Genomic DNA, 25358 nt, shown 5'->3' on the forward strand with positions numbered 1-25358 from the left:
GTGGGAGCAGTGAATGTTGTGGTGACAGCTAGGAGTAGTGAATGTTGTGGTGACAGGAACAGTGAATGTTGTGGTGACAGCTAGGAGCAGTGAATGTTGTGGTGACAGCTAGGAGTAGTGAATGTTGTGGTGACAGGAGCAGTGAATGTTGTGGTGACAGCTAGGAGCAGTGAATGTTGTGGTGACAGCTAGGAGTAGTGAATGTTGTGGTGACAGGATCAGTGAAAGTTGTGGTGACAGCTAAGAGCAGTGAATGTTGTGGTGACAGCTAAGAGCAGTGAATGTTGTGGTGACAGCTAAGAGCAGTGAATGTTGTGGTGACAGCTAAGAGCAGTGAATGTTGTGGTGACAGCTAAGAGCAGTGAATGTTGGGGTGACAGCTTGGAGCAAGAGAAGAAGCTGGAAGAGCTATGTAGAGTGTTGTGTGTGTCTTTATTTACTATTTGTGTCTGCAGAATCGAGCTATTAGCTCTTGGACCCCGCCTTTCTAACCAATCTATTTTCCTCTATTATGTCTACTACATATACTCTTACACGCGCGCACACACACACAGCCCTAGAAAGCAGCACGTAGCAGCTGTCTAACTCCCAGGTACCTACTTACTGCTAGGTGAATAGGGCCACCAGGGTGAAAGATCAAACCAGCCTTCCCGATCTCCCCTAGACACACACGAACTACATACTGGACCATATGGTAGTACGCGTTCTGGGAGAGTCCAGGTGTGCTGGTTCAGTCCCATCGATTATCCTTCATAATCGACTAATAGCCTCGTACGCTACTTACCGGTCCCGAAGACAAGAGACTGGGATAAACCTACCTGAAAGTGAGAATGGTGAATGGTCGATACGACTTGTGGGAGCGCGGGTCGACCAGAGGCTTGCCCCAGTAGTCGTTGCAGAACACGTGGGACAGCGGGTTAGTTCCTAGCACGTCCGGGTTTGTTTTGATGGCGCTGACGTCGTCATGCACGAAGTCCCCGGTGAGACCGTTGACGTAGACGAGGACCCCGGCCACCCACACTGTCATGTACACCCAGGTGGGCGACGGGTCCTCCGTCTCATGACCCTCGGCGCCCCCATGGCACCAGGATGATGAGGTAGAAGATGATGAGTAGGAGGTATAGAGCGAGGAGGATTTTCTTCTCCGTCGAGGCGAGTAGTGACAGGACGACAGGCACCCTCCGCTGCCATCCATCACGTTAACACTTAATAATTCCGTGCCAATACAGAATAACTTATTTAGTGGTATAGGCCGGGCTGCCTGCCACCTTTGGGTCAATGATGGAACTGCTAGTTCATCTCTATACTCTCTCTCTGGGGTGCCAGCCTGACCAGGGCCACCATGACGACGTCGGAGGCACTCACAACACCCGACACTCACTATTCACTTCCTCACCATCACTCATCACTCGTTTGTCTCCACTTTTAAACGGAACCTTAAATTTTCTCTCGTGATTGGGAAATTTTCTCCTCAGTTTTCATTCATTTCCATAATTCTGAAAGATGAAGAAATTTAAATGATGAATCGGCCACTTTACCTGGAGAGAAACGACACAAAAATATGAAATGAACGAAGACAAGGAAACGAGGTAAGGAAACAGTGAATTGTCACTGTATAACCCAACCACCCGCCACAGATGGTACTACCAGTCTATTATCTATAAAATAAATTGTTTATCTGTCTGTCTGTCTGTCTGTCTGTCTGTCTGTCTTTCTCTCTCTCTCTCTCTCTCTCTCTCTCTCTCTCTCTCTCTCTCTCTCTCTCTCTCTCTCTCTCTCTCTCTCTCTCTCTCTCTCTCTCTGTCCATCCGGGGCTGGAGGCCAGCCGCTGGCAGTTAGACTCATCTAACTGATTTTTACCATAATAATTTGTGATTGTTTTTGTATTATCATTACAGTCACCATCGTACAAATTACAACGAATAATGAAAAGTGGCGGCTCGCAAATATGCGCTTTTTCTATGCGTCGGTGGGTAAGGTTAAGGGGGTTGTTTGGGTTGGAGCGTTTCTGGTTAGGTTAGCACATTGTATTTGTTACGTTGTGGCAAATCAAGAGATCGGGCTGGATATTCCTCGCTATGGGACAGTGGGTGGCTGAGACTGGCCACAAAACTCCTCACAAACACACAACCAATTGAGAAAATATCGAAGCTGAACAATGGGATCGAACCCTCGTCTCTAGACTCCTGAGGTACACCCACTACTCCTGTCGGAAAATCCGACACCATTTAATATATCATACAGACAGATAATAATTGCTGCTGTATTACCAACAAGTTACCCATAGAAAACGTAACTTGTAGTGGAATTACCGTCTAAAGAAAACGGGATATCATCACCACATACTATTATATTCACCACCTATTATGGTGGGAATTATTCTTAAATACATTAGTCTTTGGACTTTACCATCATAAAACATTTCATATAAATTAGCTTAATTATCAGTATTAAAGTAGAGTAAATGTGACCCTTCTATCACTTATTGACATCTGGACAATGTAAGCCAGGCAGGAGTGAGGAAGGAGGGTCAGCCATTGTTGTTGTCACCTCCGAGACGCGTGGAGCAAATTCGGCTCCTATCATATCTGGACAATGTCGGCCAGTAGCGTCAGTAGTATGGAGTGTTAGTTTTTGTTTATACTGAGACCAGAGGCACGGGAGCAAATTCGGCTCCTGTTAATTTTACTTGGACGTAGTGTTATGGAAACCAAAGGTGTACCATTATCAACACGCTGTCAACAAATCAAGTTAAGTGTTCTTCCGAAACCCATGTATCTTTCATTTATGGCCATTAATGTCATTATATAGGGTGCCCGGTTAGAGCACGACATAGCCTCAAACTAAACGTAATTAAGCCAGGTCTTTATTGTTCCATGTACAGTGTTTCTCTGATATACCTGTCATATATAGGATTCTGGCTTTACAGCTAGCGCCCTTTTAACAGGTCAAGACGAGGAAGCATGCTTTGTACATCAGTTACCAGGGTGATGGAAGCTACCTCAAAGAGGGAAAATGTGGTGTCTACATCCTGGTTATACCTGCTGTACAAATAAGATAAGGAACCTCTTCAATGTATGTAGTCTAATACTGTAGTTTGATTGGCTGCATATATATAAATTTAATTAATATAAACCCCCCCTAATGTGTAGAGGATCGATTTGTGAGATTATGAGATTATTGCAGAAATACAGTCCACTTATCATTATACAAATTGCTATCGAAGTATATAAATTAATGTAAATATAAATTCTATATATATTCATATAAATTAAATAAATATAAATCTCACAGGTCAGTTCCCACAACTCCAGAATAATTTATAAATTCAACTAAAATAAATGAGCGGATTTATATGTTGAGCGTCAGACTGTTGAGCAGACTACCAGGTTGGAGACCGGGCCGCGGGGAAATTTATCCCCGGGCGCAAGGGAGACACCAGGAGGAGGGTGGACAGGTGCGTTGAAGGTGCAGCGCTGAGCGACTCCCGCCGGGGTCTCTCTCTTGAATGACAGGCTTAAGTAAATGGCTGAGAGTGAGAACCTGTCCCGGGCAGCGCCACCTGGTCACTTCCCTTCGGTAATTTGACGTCTCTCTCTCTCTCTCTCTCTCTCTCTCTCTCTCTCTCTCTCTCTCTCTCTCTCTCTCTCTCTCTCTCTCTCTCTCTCTCTCTCTCTCTCTCTCTCTCTCTCTCTCTCTCTCTTTTTCCGAGTGGAAGCTCCCACTTTCTCTTCTCACGTTCTCAATAGTTCCCCTTTCTCTATCTCATTCTTCAGTTCTCCCTTCTCTCGCGTCATTTCATACACACGCTCTCCCTTCCCATACCTCTGTCCTCCCATCTCACATCTCCACTCTCCCATCACACACCTCCAGCCACCCATCCCTCACCTGCACCCTCCCATCCCCTGCAACTCTCCCATCCCCCACCACTCTCCATCCCACCTACCACCAACCCCACACCCCCCACCTACCACCAACCCCACACCTCCCACCTACCACCAACCCCACACCCCCCACCTACCCTCATACAGTGGCCCTCATCACAAGTGACACCAGACACCGTGACAACACAAGCAACACAAAGGGCAGCACAAACTATGACGGACCTGTTGCAAGCAATCCAAGCCTCAACAATAGCAGAGGACAACACAGAGGCAGAACCGAGAAACTGCTCAACACATTGTGTAGTGCACAATGCAACACCTTAACACTTGACCTACATACACCCTGATATGGTATATATAGATATTGTTCATTTGTAGGACTCTAACATAACACAAGGTTCCCGACTGGCTAAAAATGTTGACGCTGCAGAGGCCAAGTTAGACAAGAAAGCATGATAATGGTCCATTGTTCACTATCATCAGAAAAAGACACAAAATATTGTAGTGAAAGCGTTGACGTACAAACTATCCAGCTGCTACTGAGGCTTAGAACCATCGTTATCTAAAATTTATACTCCCACAAAGACCCAAACAAGATAAGCGTTCTATTAGCTATGCTCAAGGACACTTTCATTATCATCAGAACTATAACACAAAACACACATCTCTCAACACAAGAATTGCTACACACAACTCACAAGGAGATTAAGTACTCAGGTATGCAAAAAGGTTTTTCCAGAACTGAGAGGAATTAGCTAAAGTGAAAGACTCAAAGAAATGAAGCAAATGACACAAGAGGGAAGATGGAACAGAGTTTGCATGACACAAGCAAAGATGGAAGATGAGAACTTGAAACCCCCCTCCAGACACCTTCTGAGACATCCACATCAGCAGCGTTAATCACTTTGCTCCCAACCCTACAATCACACTCTCCCTTACATCCTGCATTTCTCCTTCTCTATTCTAATGAATTTCCCCCAAGGCCACCAGTCCTTCTCCTACCCAACCACCCCAACCCTACTACCATCCACCCTTCCAAATACTGCCCCAACAATCGCTTCCTCCCACACAGAGGAGTCCTCAATGCCCGGGGTACAAAGGAAAGCCCGCCAAACACACACCGAAACTACGACGTTGGTACAACGTTCGAACAAGTTTTAACACTTCCTAACCAGTTATAACAACCAATATAGCAAGTTGTAACAACGTTCTAATACGTCATAAACACGTTAAGCCAAGATGTAACAGCTTTATTACAAGTTGTAACAAGCGGAAAATAGAGACAGTTTCGGTTTGTGTTTCCAGGGAGGGGACTTTGAAAGTGAGGAAACATGGTGTGACGATAATCTCTTTCAAGAGAGATTGAGCTTGCTCTTCCCTATATCATTTACGTCATTCTACAAGTACAAGATACTACATTAAAGATACGTCCACCAATATCACAAAACGTTTTGCCCAGGAAGCAAAGCGTACCTTGCACCACCAGACACACCGGCTCTCCACCCATCGTCAACGAGCAAACTACCCATTCTCCGCCTGCCTGCTCCTGATTGGCTGGTGTATCGCCGACAGCACCTGCACCTGCACTCACGCCCTCTACCTGAGTCGACGTCTGGGCTAGCTCACGCTGTCCTCCTCAGAATATCTCTGTGCTCTTAGAAGTTGACATCTCTCTCTGGTAGACTAAGCCCTGGCTGTCGTGTACTAAGGGAGGTGGCAGCTCTAGCCAATATTCTCAGCACCTGATTATTATTATTATTGTCTTGCACTTTATTTTATATTAGAGTAAATTTTCACATTTATTAATTATTCATGTTGTTTTGTTTGTTGACTTGTTTTGAATATTACGTAAGCCAAGGGATTGTCTTTGTTCATATCTTGTTTTCTAAAGTAATTAAAATTTCATTGTTTATATTTTGTGTTTTGTGTGTCTTCCCATTACCTTACCACAGACAAACAGGCAAGCAGTCTCTTTTTTTTTCCTGTAAGTGTGACAAGGCATTGACACCTGCCATTGGAGGACTGCCGAACATCAACACTCCAACACTTTACCGTCACATTTCATGGGGGCCTGTCCAAGGAGCTTCACTCAGGTACTAGTACCAGAACGTAAATTTGTGGTAAGCGTACTTGGCTTTGGTACAGTTGCTTTTCACTATTTTCAATATTTAATTTTATTTTCATATGGTGCTGTGTGTATTGTGCATTCCGAGAGTAGCATATGGTGAGTGTGAGACAACTTTGGATTACGTGGTGACTGTAGGCCTCAGTCATTCTCTTAATTGGTCATCTCTCCCTCCGTGTTATTACTCGTGTTTACCACCTTTTGTCCTTAGGATATTTCTCATATTTTCGGCAGATCATCATATTGGTACCCTGGTACTGTGGTCTGTCCCCGGGTCAAGAGCACCTAATCTTCTGCAATCCAACTGTAGGAGGATAAAGAGGGCCATAGTTCCTCTAGCACGAACTTTGTTGCTGAATTGGGACCTCAGCAGCAGTTCTCGTCACCAGTTGACACCTCGCACCCCTACACGTCGGTCAGAGATGATGATATTTACTTAGGTAGGGAATTAGCTTTCTTTTTTCAGAGCACAAAAGTTCGCTAATTCTGTAAGTATCATATTTCATTTCAGTGGGAAAAACTTGCTTATGTCCTATAGAGACTGGGCAAGGTATGCCTACATCCTTGGACTACCTAATTCACTTTTGAGGCAATTAAATGTTTCATTTGTTTAAGAAACTCAGTTTCGCTTACTTAGTAAGATTTTCTTGCCCTTATCCTCTTACATTGAGTACCGGGTACAAGATTTCCTGCGATCTTGATTTATTAATCATTTACCATCTTGAAATTAACATTAATTGTTAACGATTCCACAGGATAGGTACCAGTTGCCACGTTGTCCTGTTTCTGACATTCACCATATCACAACAGTATATTTGTTGTGCATTTATTTGCTAATTTCACCATGTTTCGTCTCCAAGCTTTCCGTGCAGATCCAGCAGGTGAAATAGGGAACTTATGTCGTGTCAAGAGGACCGAATTACAAACTCTTGCACATGAGTATCGACTATGTCCATGTTCCCCATGGAGCCAACAAAAATGAATTGCATAACCTGTTACTGGATCATCTCTTAGAGGAAGGTAAGATAGACTCTGAAACTCACGAAACTTACTCTATTGCAGATAAACCTGATTTGGCAACGATGAAACTCAAACTAGAGCTGGCCAAGATCGAGAGAGAACAACAAAAAGAAGCTTTACAAATAAAAGAACGAGAAGCTGCCTTGAGGAAAGAAGAACAAGAACGTGAGATTGCAATACTCCGTGAGCGTGAACGAGTACAGCTTGAAGCAAAACAACGCCACCTGGAGATACAACGCGAGCATGACAAACAACAAGCAGCTCTGGCTATGGAATGTCGTCAACAAGAACTCGCGTTAGAAACTACACACCTCACTCAACGCCAGCAAGCTACCGCCAGTCTTCCAGTAAGTTTCAATATCTCACATGCAAGTAAGTTAATGCCACCATTCGTAGAGACAGAAGTCGACGTATTTTTTACCACCTTTGAGACCCTTGCTAATCAACTTAGCTGGCCTGCCGACCAATGGGCTACCCTTCTCAGAGTACATCTCACAGGTAGAGCTGCAGTTACACTCAGTACTTTGGCGTCTGAAAATGACTACCAAACCCTGAAGCAAGCATTGTTGGACGCCTACCTTCTCTCCACCGAAAGCTACCGAAGAAAATTCCGTGACCACCTAAAGGCAAGTACCACCACCTTTCTAGAATTTGCTAATACCAAAAAGAGATATTTTATGAAATGGCTGGAAGCAGCACATGTCTCTACCTTTGCAGAACTCGTCAACCTCATGTTGAAGAATTCTTGAGGCGTGTGCCTCCTCCTGTCCGTTTATATTTAGCAGATAAAGAAGAAACCAACTACCTAAAGTGTGCTAAGTCGGCTGACACTTACAGCCTCATCCACCGGCTGACACCAGAACCATCTTCCAGTAAGAAGTCGTGGTACAGTTACGAGAAAGTGAGTACCGATCAAGCTGGCTCGCAATTGTACTGTAAGTATTGTAGACTCTATGGACATACCATAGATAAATGTGGTAAGTCTCAATACAAAGGTAATACTGAATCCACTAAACCCAAACAGACTCCTCCTAAGTCCGGGTAAGCCTGTGATGAATGTTGGTGTTCATGTTAATGATCTTCTCTCTTCAGTAAACACCTGTATCCTGGAACTGTCTCTACCAACGGTTCAGATCTGGAGGGACGTTTCAAACTGAAGATCTTGAGGGACACAGCGGCTCTTCAATCAATCCTTTTGAAATCAGCTGTGCCCAATATCGCCTACACCGGGGAAACCGTCTTCATCACTGACCTCACTGCTACCACTCCTTATCCACTCGCCAGAGTCCACCTGAATTGTCCCTTCGTGACCGGTGAAGTCCAAGTCGCCATCAGGGAAAAGCCTTTTCCCATGCCTGGAGTGCAACTTCTCCTGGGCAACGACTTGGAAGAAGACCTGCAATCGACCAACCTGATCGTCATGGACAAACCCCAGGTGTGTACCTCTGTAATGGATAATCCCATCTTTGAGTATGTTCCAGCAAAGGTTCAAGAGAGTGATGAAGTTTCTCCTCCGGTTTTAGTGACCACCCGTGCACAAGCTGCACGACCACAGCCAGTCTACTGCTACCGCTGTCCCTCAAGACCCTCAGAAACTACCCCCGAATCTGACCACGTTGGAGTTCCGTAAGTTACAGAGGGAAGATCTTTCCTTGACACCATTATTCTTCCAGGCTGAAACTCAACCTGACAGTATACCTGGGTTCTTTCTAGAGAACGCGTTGCTCTACCGCAGATAAAGACCCAGTAAACTGAAGGAGGAGGACGATTGGGACAACGTCGAACAACTAGTGATTCCTGCCAGCCTGCGGCCCACTATTCTACACCTGGCCCATGGAGCACTTTCGCACTACGGATTTAATAAGACCTACCACGGAATCCGTCAAGACTACTACTGGCCAGGTATGGTAAATAGCGTCAAACAGTACGTCAAACAGTGTCATACATGTCAGATGGCAGGTAAATCGAACATCTCTATCCCCAGAGCATCACTGACACCCATACAGGTGCCTGCAGAACCTTCCCACAGACTTATTATAGACTGTGTTGGTCCTTTACCTCGGACCAGTTCTGGCAACACCTATATACTAACCATCCTGTGTCCTATCACCAGATTCCCCATAGCAGTTCCAGTAAAGAACATTACGGCTGCTACGGTGGTGAAACACTTATTGAAGATCTTCACCCAGTATGGATTTCCAAGGGAGGTTCAGAGCGACTGTGGCACCAACTTCACCAGTGATCTCTTCAAGAGGACACTGGAAGAGTTCAACATCACACAGGTATTGTCCAGCCCCTATCATCCTGCTTCACAGGGTTCTCTTGAGCGTAGTCATCAGACTATTAAAGCACTCCTGAAGAAGTTTTGCAATGAAACCTTTAAGGATTGGGATAAACAACTAGATCTAATCATGTGTATATTTAGAAGTCTTCCCAATGAGTCTCTAGGAGTATCTCCTTATGAGATGCTCTACGGACGTAGGTGCCGTACTCCTCTCAAAGCTTTCAAAGACTCTCTACATGATGCCACCTTCAGTGAGCATCAGAATGTGCCCCAGTTTCTTCAAAACCTACAACACATTCTAGAGAGGGTGCATAACTTTGCTAAGGATAATCTATTGAAAGCACAGGAGAGGATGAAGACTCATTACGACCAGAACAGCAAAGTAAGGAAATTTAAACCGGGAGACTTCGTGTTGACCTATTTCCCTATCCCAGGTTCTCCCTTGCAAAACAGGTTTTCAGGACCCTACCGCATCAAGGAGTGCAGAAACAACCACAACTACGTTCTAGAGACTCCAGATAAGCGGCGGAAGACCCAGTTGTGCCACGTCAACCTCCTGAAGCTATATAACGGTACTCCTCCCACTGTGTTAATAGCATATTCTTCCTTTAAAGGTCCATACATCCACAGTGAGACCTTCCCTGCTTCTCCTCCCGAAAGCACTGACTCTGAGTCAGCGCTTTCCAATTCGGAAATCCTAACTGATCTTCGTAACTATTTTCAGGACAATAATAGTGCACCTCTCATCAAAATCTTCAAGGAACATCAGGAGTTGTTCCGAGATGATCCACAAGAGTGTAATGTAACTCAGCACGACTTCCAACTGCTCCCTGACACCCGGCCGATTCGTCAACCCTTCTACCGAATCAGCCCTAGCAAGAAGGAAGTCATGCGTGCTGAGGTACAGTACCTCCTGGATCATGGACTGGCCACACCTTGTGAGTCCCCCTGGGCCTCACCCTGTATCTTGGTGCCAAAACCCCAAGGTAAGGTTAGATTGTGCACCGACTATCGGAAATTGAATAATGTGACTGTCAAGGATGCATACCCCTTGCCAAGGATAGATGACATCCTTGACGCCATTGGTAATGCCCGGTACTTGTCCCAAGTGGACTTGCTCAAGGGGTATTACCAAGTGTGTTTAACAGAGTGAGCCAAAGAAATATCTGCCTTTATCACTCCCTTTGGAATTTTTATGAACGCCTTCCCTTTGGACTATGTAATGCCCCGGCCACCTTTCAGAGAGCTGTCAACCGCGTCATCCAGGGCTTGGATAACATCTACGCCTATTTGGATGATATCGTTGTAGCATCCAACACCTGGAGCGAACATCTGCTCCAGCTGCAACGATTGTTCGCCAAGCTCCTGGCAGCCGGCCTCACCATCAACCTGGGCAAGTCCACCTTTGCCAAAGGTATAGTGCGTTATCTGGGTCATGTAATAGGGAGTGGCAGCCTAGCTCCGTTAAACATACACACTCAAGCCATCAAGCATTATCCACAGCCTACCACACGGAAGCAGCTCCTGCGCTTCCTTGGTCTTGCCTCCTACTACCGTAGGTTTGTGAAGAATTTTAGTACGGTAGCAACACCATTAATCACTTTAACCAGTCCCAAGCAACGGTATAATTGGACCATTCAGCAAACCGTTGCTTTCGAACAATTCAAATTCCTGCTCTGTTCTAATCCTTTTCTCGCCTCGCCAGATATCACCAAGCCTTTCATCCTCCATGTCGACGCCAGTGGTACCGGCATCGGGGGTGTCCTGATGTAGCAACGAGGCGAGGAGGTTCTACCTGTTAGCTACTACAGCTACAAGTTGAAACCCCACCAGAAGAATTACAGCACTCTTGAGAAGGAGCTACTCTCCATCGTCCTGAATCTACAGCACTTTGCTCCATACCTACAAGGCGCTCGGTCTACCACCATCTACTCAGACCACAATCCTCTCCGCTTCTTACTTCAAGCCCAATTCAATAATCAACGTCTTCTACGATGGGCTTTATATCTACAAGATTTCAACCTGGAGATCTTCTACATCAAGGGTTCTGACAACATCATAGACGACGCCCTCTCCAGAGTCAATGAAGTAGAGGCAACTCCACCTATCACTCTACCACATGAAGACGTAATTTCTTCCGGAACCGCAGGCTTCGGGGGAGAGTTGTGACGATAATCTCTTTCAAGAGAGATTGAGCCTGCTCTTCCCTATATCATTTACGTCATTCTACAAGTACAAGATACTACATTAAAGATACATCCACCAGTAACACAAAACGTTTTGCCAAGGAAGCAAAGCGTACCTTGCACCACCAGACACACCGGCCTTCCACCCGTCGTCAACGAGCAAACTACCCATTCTCCGCCTGCCTGCTCCTGATTGGCTGGTGTATCGCCGACAGCACCTGCACCTGCACTCACGCCCTCTACCTGAGTCGACGTCTGGGCCAGCTCACGCCGTCCTCCTCAGAATATCTCTGTGCTCTTAGAAGTTGACATCTCTCTCTGGTAGACTAAGCCCTGGCTGTCGTGTACTAAGGGAGGTGGCAGCTCTAGCCAATATTCTCAGCACCTGATTATTATTATTATTGTCTTGCACTTTATTTTATATTAGAGTAAATTTTCACATTTATTAATTATTCATGTTGTTTTGTTTGTTGACTTGTTTTGAATTTTACGTAAGCCAAGGGATTGTCTTTGTTCATATCTTGTTTTCTAAAGTAATTAAAATTTCATTGTTTATATTTTGTGTTTTGTGTGTCTTCCCATTACCTTGCCACAGACAAACAGGCAAGCAGTCTCTTTTTTTATCACACAGGCTACGGTGACTTTCCACACCTAGAAAGCTGGGTGCAGTTGACAAGTTTGTCCTCTGTGCCAAGGCAGTACAACAAATGACAGGATTAGTCCGTCATTTAAACAAGAGTGTGAGAAAGCTTAAACAAGAAGTCATGAAGAAAATTCAGAAACAATAGAGAGCAGAGTCATGCACAGAACATGATTGACTCAGAGTGAGAATAGAAGTAGAATGATCATTTTAGAACTACAGTGAAGATAAAGCAAGGTCCCAGCTCAAGCTTCGCCACAGCCACGTCAGGTGTTGAAGCCGAGGATATGTGAGGAAACATTCACAGACAATTTCGAAAGAGTCTGTGGAGAAGTCAGCAGGAGATTCCAGGAAGTTTTCGCAATGGAGAAAGAGGAAGTGCCTGAACTGCGAGGGATGGTGCGAAACCAAGCAGCACTGGAGGATTTTGAGATCACCAGAGTTATAGTAAGGAGGTGGCTGCTGGAACCTGTACCACTAAGACTTGGGGATCAGAGTGGATCTTCTCCATGGCTACCGAGAGGGGAAGCAGGTGAGATGATCGCTTACTGTGATATATAAAAAGCTGGTGGAAATACGAGCATTACCTGAATATTAGAACACTGCACGTGTAGTGCCACTATTCAAAAATGAATATAGACAGAACGCGTCATACTTCCAGCATGGGTTTAGGACAGTAAATCTTGCCTTACAAACATTTGTTGAAATCTATGACCGGGCGACAAATATGAGACTTTACAGAGAATGGTGGGCATACTTTTGGACTGCCAGAAAGCCTTCGACACAGTTCTCTCATGAATCAAGTCCACAAGTTAAGGGAAGACGCAGGAGTGGTAGTAAAGCGCTTAGGTTGAAAATGGAGTGTCAACGCAACAAGAGAGACTGTAGAGTTGTGTATTATTACCAGCGGAGTCCCGCAGGGTCATTTCTAGGACCATCTTATTAATGGTGTATGCAAATTATCTTCCAGAAGAGACAGACGCCTTTATAAATATTTACCGGAATTTGCCCGAGGGCTACCATCTCACTCTAGTGGCCTCGACGGGGACAGGAAGCCTATGGCTTACCAAACATCCCATCATTTTTCTTAACGATTTTACCCAGCTGGATTTTGAATTGCAACAATGTTTTGGCTCCTTGCAACTTTGGCGAGTAAGCGGTTCCAAAGACATATAACCCAGTGTGTGTGAAAAATATCTCCTGTTTTCTCTCCTACATTGTGGCTTGTTGAGCTTGAAACCGTTGCTCTTTGTCTTTGTTACATGTGACTTTTTAAAGAAGTGGCCTGGATCAATATCCTCCAAATTGTTCAGTATTTTAAACGTTTCGATGAGATCAGCCCTATCATGCCTGGTTTGCTGTGAAAAACTTGCACAGCAAATCAGACATGACAGACCCTGCAAAGGCCCTGCAAACATTGTGAAGAGTGACATACTGCAATAATCTACAAAATTACATGGAAAATCTGAACGGAAGTTCAGCATATTTCTCCCCCATGGTCCCCCATCCAGGCTCCTCATTCCTATTCGTCCATCTCCCCTCCCCCCCTTTCCCTTGCCAAGGACCCCCCATCCCAGGCCCTCCCTGCCTTGCCCATAGAGCAGCCACCTGCACCAGTGGAAGTGACACCAAGGGTAAGTCAGGAGAGAAGAAAACTTCACCGTAATGTACGGAAAACACACTACACTACACTACACTACACTACACTACACTACACTACACTACACTACACTACACTACACTACACCACACTACACTAGACTACAGCACACTAGAATACACTACACTTTTGTTCATTTTATGTACTCAAACACAAATAAAGTAAATGAACTTGGAGAAAGAGCACAAGAAGCTAACCCGGACGTAATAGCACTCACTGAAACGGAATTGTCAATTGTCACAAATGAAGTGTTTTCTCTGGACTACATTGTAATTAGGAAAGAGAGGAAAGGAAGGAGAGGAGGAGGAGTGGCCTTGCAGATAAGAAAGAACTGGAGTTTTGAGATGGATATCCTGGGCTGTTAGGGATTCTTGGACTATATAACAGGCAACATGACACTGGGAAGATACGGGCTCACCATAGCCCGTGCTACATGAACACTTCGTTCTGAATAGCTAAATCTAAAACAACAACACCTGGGAGGACCAAAGATAGTAGTGGCAGGAAATATATGACACTCCATTAAATGACACAAGACCAGACAGAAGTATGACAGAAACAACACGGCAGTTACAGCAATAATTGAATGTGCAGCCTCTGGCACCTGCAGGAATTCATCTCGATCTCTGATCAAGGTAGACTTCATCGGAAGATAGATCTGGAGAACAGAGAACTGCACGGGGGCACATAAACATGGAGAGCTAAACTATTGAATGTGGCAACAAGAAACTTTTAAGCCACATGTCAGTGGACCCACAAGAATGAGACGCAATGACAAATCATCTGGACTTGACCCGATATTCACTCTAAAAGAGTTAAACATAAGAGGAGACAATACAATTCCTAATAGAGATACCCTGGGTATAAAAGGTGAGATGAAAGGCTCCACGAGACATGATGGACTAAATCAGCAAGAAGTGAAAGGCATGCAAGTTCGTCCTGGTCCACAAGGAACAAAAAGACAAGATGAACCCATATTTTAATTAGGGGCGAGACGGCTGGAACGGAATGTTTCATGAGGTTATGTGTTTCTGTGTGTTTGAAATATATATGTAGTAGACATGATAGAGGTAAAAATAGACCGATTAGAAAGGCGGGGTCCAAGAGCTAATAGCGCGTTTCTGTAGGTGCAAATTGTAAATACACACACACACACACAAACACACACACACACACACACACACACACACACACACACACACACACACACACACACACACACACACACGCACACACACACACTCACACACTCACACACACACACACACACACAATTATTTGAAGTAAATCTTGTATGTACTCCATAATCCTTTCAAACTTCTTGAATATAGAGACTTATTAGAGCAACCCGTGCTGAAGAAACTTGGTGACAAGTGACCCTCTTGGACATTCATCCATCCTGATACTCAATATAAGCGCATTTGAACACAAACGTTGTGATATTTTAAAGGATTCACAACTTAACATCCCCCCCCCCTCTGGTAATATTCGATTTACGAGAATAATGAAAAGTTTTCAGATTAAGTCTAAGGGAGATAAAGTGACTGACAGCTTCATTACCTTGAAAATATAAATAAATACAAAATATATGAATAAAAAATAAATAGTACAATAAAAAGATATTAGATGGAAATGTAAATGAAACTAATTTCGTATATATCAGAGTAGAATATATATTTCAGGAGTAATGCTGTCGTATAGTCGACGTAGTATGGGCCTATAGTATAGCAGTAGGCCCACCTGTCATATAGTCGAGGAAGTATGGGCCTATAGTATAGTAGTAGGCCCACCTGTTGTATAGTCGACGTAGTATGGGCCTATAGTATAGTAGTAGACCCACCTGTCGTATAGTCGACGTAGTATGGGCCTATAGTATAGTAGTAGACCCACCTGTCATATAGTCGACGTAGTATGGGCCTATAGTATAGTAGTAGGCCCACCTGTCGTATAGTCGACGTAGTATGGGCCTATAGTATAGTAGTAGGCCCAGCTGTCATATAGTCGAGGAAGTATGGGCCTATAGTATAGTAGTAGACCCACCTGTCGTATAGTCGAGGAAGTATGGGCCTATAGTATAGTAGTAGACCCAGCTGTCATATAGTCGACGAAGTATGGGCCTATAGTATAGTAGTAGACCCACCTGTCATATAGTCGAGGTTGTATAGGCCTATAGTATAGTAGTAGGCCCACCTGTCATATAGTCGATGTTCCAACAATGTTTTCAACTTTTAATAAACGTTGACTCAACATTTTTATTGTTAGCTCAACAATGGATCAACATAACGTTTCGTCAGCGTTTCGAACCCTGATTCATTATTGCATCATTGTCATCTGGCAAGATTTGGCCAGAGGAGGAGTAGTGGAAGCGGGAAACTGAGAGGTACTGTCCATGTGGTGCTTCTGAGGTCTCCTGGCGGCTGAGTGGACAGCGCTCGGGATTTGTAGTTCTCAAGTTCCAGGTTCGATCCCCGGTGGAGGCGGAAACAAATGGGCAGTTTCTTTCACTTTGATGCATCTGTTCACCTAGCAGTAAATAGGTACCTGGGAGTTAGACAGCTGCTACGGGGTGCTACCTAGGGGATGTGTAACAAAAAGGACGCTTGGTCGAGGACCGGGCCGCGGGGACGTTAAGCCCCGAAATCACCTCATCTCAAGACACACAGTAGGAGATCATCAGTAGGAGGACGAGCAGGTGTCTCTCACCTGGAACAGTGTCAGGAGATGAGTACTCACAGACGTGTACTCCGCTTCTCTCCCTGTGTATACACTCAGAGTTGGCTTTAGTAATAATGTTCAGGACTTGCTGTCTGGTCAGTAAGCTATTATAGTGGCCTTAATAACCCCCCAGAGGCTGGTGTGTGTGTGTGTGTGTGTGTGTGTGTGTGTGTGTGTGTGTGTGTGTGTGTGTGTGTGTACTCACCTAGTTGTACTCACCTAGTTGTGCTTGTGGGGGTTGAGCTCTGGCTCTTTGGTCCCGCCTCTCAACTGTCAATCAACAGGTGTACAGGTTCCTGAGCCTGTTGGGCTCTATCATATCTACACTTGAAACTGTGTATGGAGTCAGCCTCCACCACATTACTTCCTAATGCATTGCATTTGTCAACCACTCTGACACTAAAAAAGTTCTTTCTAATATCTGTGTGTGTGTGTGTGTGTGTGTGTGTGTGTGTGTGTGTGTGTGTGTGTGTGTGTGTGTGTGTGTGTGTGTGTGTGTGTGTGTGTGTGTGTGTGTGTGAGTGTTTGTGTGTGTGTGTGTGGGGGGGGTTATCCTTTTTGTAACCCTTCCCATCATTCCTTGGCTTGTGAGTTATTGCACTTAAGGATGACCATCCACTTCGACTGGTTGGGACAGCCACGGTCTGGCTTCTGGCGGGGTTGGCGTTCAATCCTCGATCGTCCTAGTGGTAAGACACGGTTTCTCCATCTACCTGGTCTTTGTTCTCGTATCCCTTCCAAGTCCTATATAACCATTCAGCTTTAAAGTTTTCTCCTGATTGTTTCTTGAAAATGGACGTTTTAGCGACAATGACTCGGCACTGGCTTCAGGATCTTACATACACTGACCAGTGAAACAGAGCTGACTTAGCGAGCCGAAATGGCTTAGCGAGCCAGAGCGGCACTGCCTTGCTAGCAAGAACTGACTGCCTGGCGTGCATATCCTGCAGAGTGATGGAGAACATCCTAAACAAAAGGATAATATTCTACCAGAAGAAAACTAGAATCGTTAGTGAACAACTTTAGGGGGTCAGGGAGAGAAAGCTTCGCCACCATTATAACTCACTGTTGGCAAGTTGATAGATGGACCGAACGACAGGGATGAGTGGAAGACCATGAAAGGGAAGAGTGGAAGACCACGACAAGGAAGGGTAGAAACCCTACACGACAGGGAGGGCGGAAAAACCCCGACAGGGAGGGAGGAATGGTGTTCAGACCAAGGAAGAGGGGTTTGTGCAGGTGGAGAGAAGTAACCGCGGGCTGCTTCAAGCAACAACCTTGTAGATCAGTTTATCACAAGACAAGCCTGGCCTCGAGTCGAGCTTGGGGAACAGAAGAACTCTCGGGAATAACGACAAACTACAAAGTTACCCGAGTCCATAGCAGTCTGAATGTACAGGCATAATTGGCCTAGCGATATCACTTGATCTCGTCTTAAACAATGTGGAAATTTAAAAAAAATAGAAATGAAAATAAATTTAAAAGACAACTTAAGAGAGCATAGACAAGCTGCAGAAATGCTGTAACAAGTGGCTGTTTGAAGCAACTATAATAACTGCAAGGTGACGACGATGGGAAGTGAAAGGTCATTGACACTGCGCCGGTTGAGCCCGAGGTTACGTCCTAGCTTCAGGAATTAGTGTTTTAAGAGTATATCATCAGAGTTATAGTATATCCGTATAAGAGTATATCATCAGGGTTATAGTATATCCGTATAAGAGTATATCAGCAGGGTTATAGTATATCCGTATAAGAGTATATCAGCAGGGTTATAGTATATCCGTATAAGAGTATATCATCAGGGTTATAGTATATCCGTATCAGAGTATATCAGCAGGGTTATAGTATATCCGTATAGGAGTATATCAGCAGGGTTATAGTATATCCGTATAAGAGTATATCATCAGGGTTATAGTATATCCGTATAAGAGTATATCAGCAGGGTTATATTATATCCGTATAAGAGTATATCAACAGGGTTTGAAATATTTGTAAATATAAGTGTACCCATTAAGAATCTGAGCAACAATTACTCGGGTGCGCCACCGATAATTCCTATTACTATACATCAAGGAATCATTCGAGTTACTGTACGCCAACAATCATGCAGGCTGCAGACAATGAGTCACAATAACGGGGCTTGAAGACATGACAACTAATCCTTTGTGATATCACAATGGACGTGATAATGGTCCTGGACGGACCCAAACGTCGTCGTCTCTTCATCTTCTAGTGTGTGTGGGTTTAGTTCTCAAATCATTAAGATTACTATACACAAGGAATCTGTTGAGTATACGCAGAATATTCAAATTGAATAAAGAAGTAAGCAGCGTCGAACGTCCACGAACTTGACAACCGAGCTTCAAATTTCTCGATGCTGGAGACACAAATACACGCTGACAATATACAATATTCTCAGAGGAATCGACACTGTAGTGAAGATACGCTGTTTGCGAGGGCAGAGTCAAGGTGAATGATCGCCGAGCACTGGAATGAGCCAACGAGGTACTGGAATATTTCCTTCAACGATGAGTGGAACGCTCTAAAGGGAAGGACGTACTGGACGCTTCTGCCAGATGGAAAGACGAAATATATGGAATCGAAGAAAATTTACTTAAGCTGCTGTTTAATACATATATATCTTTATAACATAGCTTATATTAAAACATTCGCACGTGTTCATACTACACATTCACACTTACATTTGTGTATATACAGACACTCCGTGCCGCAAATTCAATTCCGTTCACTAGAAAATGTCCAATTACACATGCTGATAGCCTGCAGTGTAGGCAATGAACCAACTCCACCCAGGCTACGATAACCGTTTTCTTTGACTAAAATACTGGACGGTATTGGCTGACATACGAGGCTCACACTAATTGTTTCTCTTCATGAAAACAAAATAATCACCGGCTGATAGCCGCCCAGGGATGCCAGCACGATGAGTCGAACATTGGGATTAATTCATGTATATTTTAATCTCCGACAATTCATATGTATACATGTTTATATAGACGTGTAAAAGGGGTTATGCATGTACATAATCTACATTTGTGGAAATTAATATTGCACAAAATGTTCAATATGATGTTGCATTATTTTTATTATACCTAAAGAGGTACCACCTCTGGTGCAAGTGTAGGGACCCATAGCCTCGGAGAAGATAATAAAGAGTACACAGGGAAGACCTTGTGGATCCTCACTGCACACTTTGAATATCGTGCTTTGTTCCACCAAAGAACAAACACTATAACCACCCTCCACGTTGGGTATTTGTATATCATATCCATCATAGATCTGTCACTGTACCTGTTCAAAGGTGGTAATTGGTATACTGTGTGATGAAGGTGATAGTTGATATGGCGTAGATGGCTAGATGGCATGGTGGTGATGGTGAAGGTATAGTGTTGATGTGGAGGTGTGGTGATGGTGGTGATGGTGAAGGTATAGTGTTGGTGTGGAGGTGTGGTGATGGTGGTGATGGTGAAGGTATAGTGTTGATGTGGAGGTGTGGTGATGGTGGTGATGGTGAAGGTATAGTGTTGGTGTGGAGGTGTGGTGATGGTGGTGATGGTGAAGGTATAGTGTTGATGTGGAGGTGTGGTGATGGTGGTGATGGTGGAGGTATAGTGATGGTGGAGGTGTGGTGATGGTGGTGATGGTGAAGGTATAGTGTTGGTGCGGAGGTGTGGTGATGGAGGAGAACGCCCGAATGGTTGTTGTGACCTTCACCATACCAAGCCTTAACACAAGATGGGTGTGTTATGGTATGGTGAAGCCAGAAGTTACCATAAAGGAGTTGGAAAAGTTAGGATAAAAATCATGGAAGCATGTTCGTAATGTTGAAGTGCCAATGGGTGTTCGTAATATGAAATTATGTTCGTAATGCGAAAGTGTGTTCGTAATTTGTAAGTGAAAGATGTTCATAAAAGAGATCACTTTGTTTTTACACATTTCATGGCCTTCAGTACTTTGATAACAGTAAATACATCAACAGAATCAGTAATATTCATCTAAAAACCACTAATAATTTTATAGAAAAATATTATATTCGTCTCCAATAAACCCTCGATAATATATAAATAAAACAGCTAATATAGGAACATTAGGATATAACACAGGAAAATCAGAATATAGGAATCAGCAGAAGGCCAAAGGGCCAATCGGCTTCTATTTCTTTCCCATCAAACTCTCAGCTTCAATTTGTTTCTCACCAAACTCACAACTTCTATTTGTTTACCACAAACCGTGTTTACCGTGTATTTTTTTTGCATAAACCTTCCTTTCAACACAGTATTTATCCTGGTCTTCCCTGAATCTCAGCTTATCTCACTGGTATCCATTGTTTTGTGTTCTCTTTTGTGTTGATATATTTTTTAATCTCCCCCTTCTTCTTTTTCATATTTTCTTTGCATCGTCTTCCTAGAAAATGTAAAATTATGTTCTCTTAATCTCTTCATTAAAAATAAGAATTCTAATTCCTGTGATTTTTATGTCCATTCTGGAGTACAGTGATTCAAGCTGAACTGTATGTAGTCTAAATGAGGCCTAACAAGGGAACTGAAAGGTTGTAGCTATGTTGCTAGCACTTCCGGTCATAGATCTTAGTAAACTATTTGTCACACACTTGCAACATTTATTCATTGATTTTCCAGGCTCAAGATCCCCTACTGTCGCATTCAGATTTGCCAGCTACCTATTTAGCAGTAAATAGGTACCTGGGAGTTAGACAGCTGCTACGGGCTGCTTCCTGGGGGTGTGTAACAAAAAGGAGGCCTGGTCGAGGACCGGGCCGCCTGGACGCTAAGCCCCGAAATCATCTCAAGATAACCTCAAGATAACCCAACCTTCCTTATTATCCCGCTAACCAATTATCTGATAACTGTCAAAACCCAGCATTTGTCAGTATTAAACTGCATCTGCCAATCTTTCGACCTTGATAAAAACATTCCATTATCTTATTGATAATGAATCGATAATCACTTAGACAACCTTCAGTAATCACAATGAATAATGATGAAAATAATGATCATTCTCTTGGACAGGCTAGTCTGGTCAAGGCGAGATACAATCACCTAGAACATTAACAAAAATAGGGCTCGTGTCATTTATCTAATGACACGAGCCCTCCTAGGGGGCAACATAGTCGTAATGGCTTGGCGTTTCCCCCTGATAAATCCCTTCCCCCTCCCCTTTAAACCCCCCTCCTCCCCCACAACCCCCTTCCCCTTTCGCCCCTCCCTCTCCCCCTTCCCCTCCCGCTCAATATACGGAGGCCCCCCCTGGAGCGTCACCCCCAAGCCGTTTATATGTGGGAAAAAAATTTCCTCCGATCATTCCATAAATTTAGTGGAATCTCGTATTTCGTTTTATCCGGAGAGAGGCGTCGAGGCCTTGGTGTGTGTATAGGCGTCGTCACCGTCGCATAGTTTACATAGTAGCCTTAGTATACATCGGGGCATCTGTAGTTCACATCATGACCTTAGTTTGCGTCGTAATATAGTAAGTTTACAGTGAAGTGTTCTTGTAAAGACAGCAAGGGTGGTATAAACAACGGGTGTTGAGAACAACAGGTGACACGCGTTCCCACTCTGCGGTGTGTCATGTGTTGCAGTGTCCTGTGTCATGTGCATCAGTGTGGCATGTTCTGTATTGTTGTGCTGTTCTATGCCACGTGTTATATTGGGTCTATAGCTATGCTTCCCAGGGCTCCAGTGCCTTTGGTGCTACAGTGCCTCCTACCACCCCCCCCCCCAGAGTGCTTCACAGGTCTTCTCAGGTTTTCCCAGGTCTTCCCAGGACTTCCCAGGGCTTCCCAGATCTTCCCAGGTCTCCCCAGGGCTTCCCAGATCTTCCCAGGTCTCCCCAGGTCTCCCCAGGTCTTCCCAGGTCTTCCCAGGTCTTCCCAGGGCTTCCCAGGTCTTCCCAAGTCTTCCCAGGTCTCCCCAGGTCTTCCCAGGTCTTCCCAGGGCTTCCCAGGTCTTCCCAGATCTTCCCAGGTCTTCCCAGGTCTTCCCAGATCTTCCCAGGTCTCCCCAGGTCTTCCCAGGTCTTCCCAGGTCTTCCCAGGACTTCCCAGGTCTTCCCAGGTCTTCCCAGATCTTCCCAGGTCTCCCCAGGTCTTCCCAGATCTTCCCAGATCTTCCCAGGTCTCCCCAAGGTCTTCCCAGGTCTTCCCAGGTCTCCCCAGGTCTTCCCAGGTCTTCCCAGGACTTCCCAGGTCTCCCCAGGGCTTCCCAGATCTTCCCAGGTCTCCCCAGGTCTTCCCAGGTCTTCCCAGGTCTTCCCAGGTCTTCCCAGGTCTTCCCAGGGCGACCCAGATCCATCTGGCTGGTGGTGCAGGGAAGTGGACTTACGCTCAACACATTCATCTCTTGCCCCGTGCAACATACAGCATGTTGCAGCTCAACAAACGTCCAATAAACGACTCCTGTACTTCACGATTATTGCTCTTGGTTACTACTGCATATTATTGTAGGCTGTTGCTTTCCTGAATTGTTCTTCATTATATAGCTCGGACAATTTTTATTTTTAATTAGTGTTTATTTCAGATATTATTTTTTTTTGGGGGGAGGGAGGGGGGAGGGAGAAGAGCTTTTGTTATTATTTTGTGTGTTTTTTTTTAACGCCTTTCCTTTAGAATCATAAATTATTGCTGTATATTGCTTTAGAATAATAGACTATTGCCGTAGATTCGTAGATTATTGATGCATAGTGTTGTAGAATTATAGATTAATACTGTATATTGCAGTAGAATAATTGAATATTATGTTGAATCGTAGATTAGTGATGTATATTGCTACAGAATTATAGATTATTGCTGTATATGGCTCTAGAATAATAGATAATTGCTGTTAAATCGTGGATTAGTCATGAATTTTGCTGTAGAATTATAGATTATTGATGTATATTGCTATCAAAGATTATTACTTTATACTGTTGTAGAATCGCTTATTATTGATGTATGTTGCTGTATAATCGTAGATTATTGCTGTATGTTGCTGTATAATCGTAGATTATTGCTGTGTATTGTTGCATAATCGTAGATTATTGCTGTAGAGTTGTAGATTATTTATGTATATTGTTGTAGAATCGTAGACGATAGATTTATATCGCTCCACAATCTTAGATAATTGATATCCATTGGTGACTGATGATACCCTGATAGGTGACTGATATCTGTAATATATTTATATATATATATATATATATATATATATATATATATATATATATATATATATATATATATATATATATATATATATATATGTATATATATATTAGTATATTTTGGTAGCAGTCTTTCCTGTAGACATATATTATTAAATATGACCGAAAAAGTAAGATTAATAATTCTAACACGAATTTTCTCAATCTTTCGTACATTACGCTTCACTGTTGGAGGTAAATCAAAAATCACTTCTCCAAAATTCATTTTTATTTCTAGTCTTTATTTCTAGACTAGAAATAAAAATGAATTTTGGAGAAGTGATTTTTGATTTACCTCCAACAGTGAAGCGTAATGTACGAAAGATTGAGAAAATTCGTGTTAGAATTATTAATCTTACTTTTTCGGTCATATTTAATAATGTATATATATATATATATATATATATATATATATATATATATATATATATATATATATATATATATATATATATATATATATATATATATATACATATATATATATATATATATATATATATATATATATATATATATATATATATATATATATATATATATATATTCATTAACTGGAGTTGCTGATTGATGTGAAGAATTATTACCGATATCAAAATAATTGCTGAGGACTCCAATGGTGAAATTATTGCTACCGATTTACAAGATTATACATTGTTATTGATCAATGTACTAGACTATTGTTCATCAATGGCCTTGATGTTTACAAATGTTCTAGGTTGACCATTGTCTTAAATGGTTGTTTATAAATGTTAATGGATACATATATCTGTCGTGAATCGTTCATTTTCGAAACTGGGTTTAAACTATTGATTTTGAAGGAGGGGGTACGAGTTAATTTTTGTGGTTTACAGTGGTTCCATTGACTCCACGTGGAGCGGTTTACACTTTCAATTTACTCACGTTGAGCGGTATACACTTTCAATTTACTCACGTTGAGCGGTTTACAGTTTCCATTTAATCACGTTGAGCGGTTTACACGTCCCATTTACTAATGTTGAGCGGTTTACAATTTGCTTGAGACAACAGTTTAATCACAATGCTCTGATATATAATTGGTTATAGACTGATGTTCAGTGAAACAGATAATTCCATATTAGAAATATAATCCTTTATTATAAATGTGTTTCTTCATTAAAAAGATAAATATCTTTTAAAAGATAAATGCTCCGTCAAAACGTATTCTAATCAGGAATATAACTGAACTTTAGCTTGATATTTATTAATAGAAAAAATTGTTTCTAGACAGAATATATTTGAGATAATTTTTCCTTTCTGCCAAAGTGTAGTCCGTAAACCACGCTCAAAATATTGTAAACAAAGTGGCCAGGACGGTGTGTGGCCAGGACGGTGTGTGGCCAGGACGGTGTGTGGTCAGGACGGTGTGGCCAGGACGGTGTGTGGCCAGGACGGTGTGTGGCCAGGACGGTGTGTGGCCAGGACGGTGTGTGGCCAGGACGGTGTGTGGCCAGGACGGTGTGTGGCCAGGACGGTGTGTGGCCAGGACGGTGTGGCCAGGACGGTGTGTGGCTAGGGCGGTGTGTGGCCAGGACGGTGTGTGGCCAGGACGGTGTGTGGCCAGGACGGTGTGTGGCCAGGACGGTGTGTGGCCAGGACGGTGTGGCCAGG

The 25358-nt window shown here is 43.4% G+C and overlaps 1 protein-coding gene across 1 annotated transcript in view; it reads right to left on the reverse strand.

The window, feature by feature from the left end:
- Positions 1-814: 814 nt before the first annotated feature.
- The window catches only part of LOC123751373 (protein O-mannosyl-transferase tmtc2-like), a 73609-nt gene continuing 49065 nt past the window's right edge, over positions 815-25358 (reverse strand). The window contains exon 2 of the mRNA XM_069337042.1: positions 815-1496. Within this exon, the coding sequence (XP_069193143.1) occupies positions 815-1195 (381 nt within the window). The 5' untranslated portion in view covers positions 1196-1496. The remainder of the gene's footprint in view (positions 1497-25358) is intronic.

The sequence above is a fragment of the Procambarus clarkii genome, chromosome 4 (genome assembly GCF_040958095.1).
Source record: "Procambarus clarkii isolate CNS0578487 chromosome 4, FALCON_Pclarkii_2.0, whole genome shotgun sequence".
Classification (NCBI taxonomy): domain Eukaryota; kingdom Metazoa; phylum Arthropoda; class Malacostraca; order Decapoda; family Cambaridae; genus Procambarus; species Procambarus clarkii.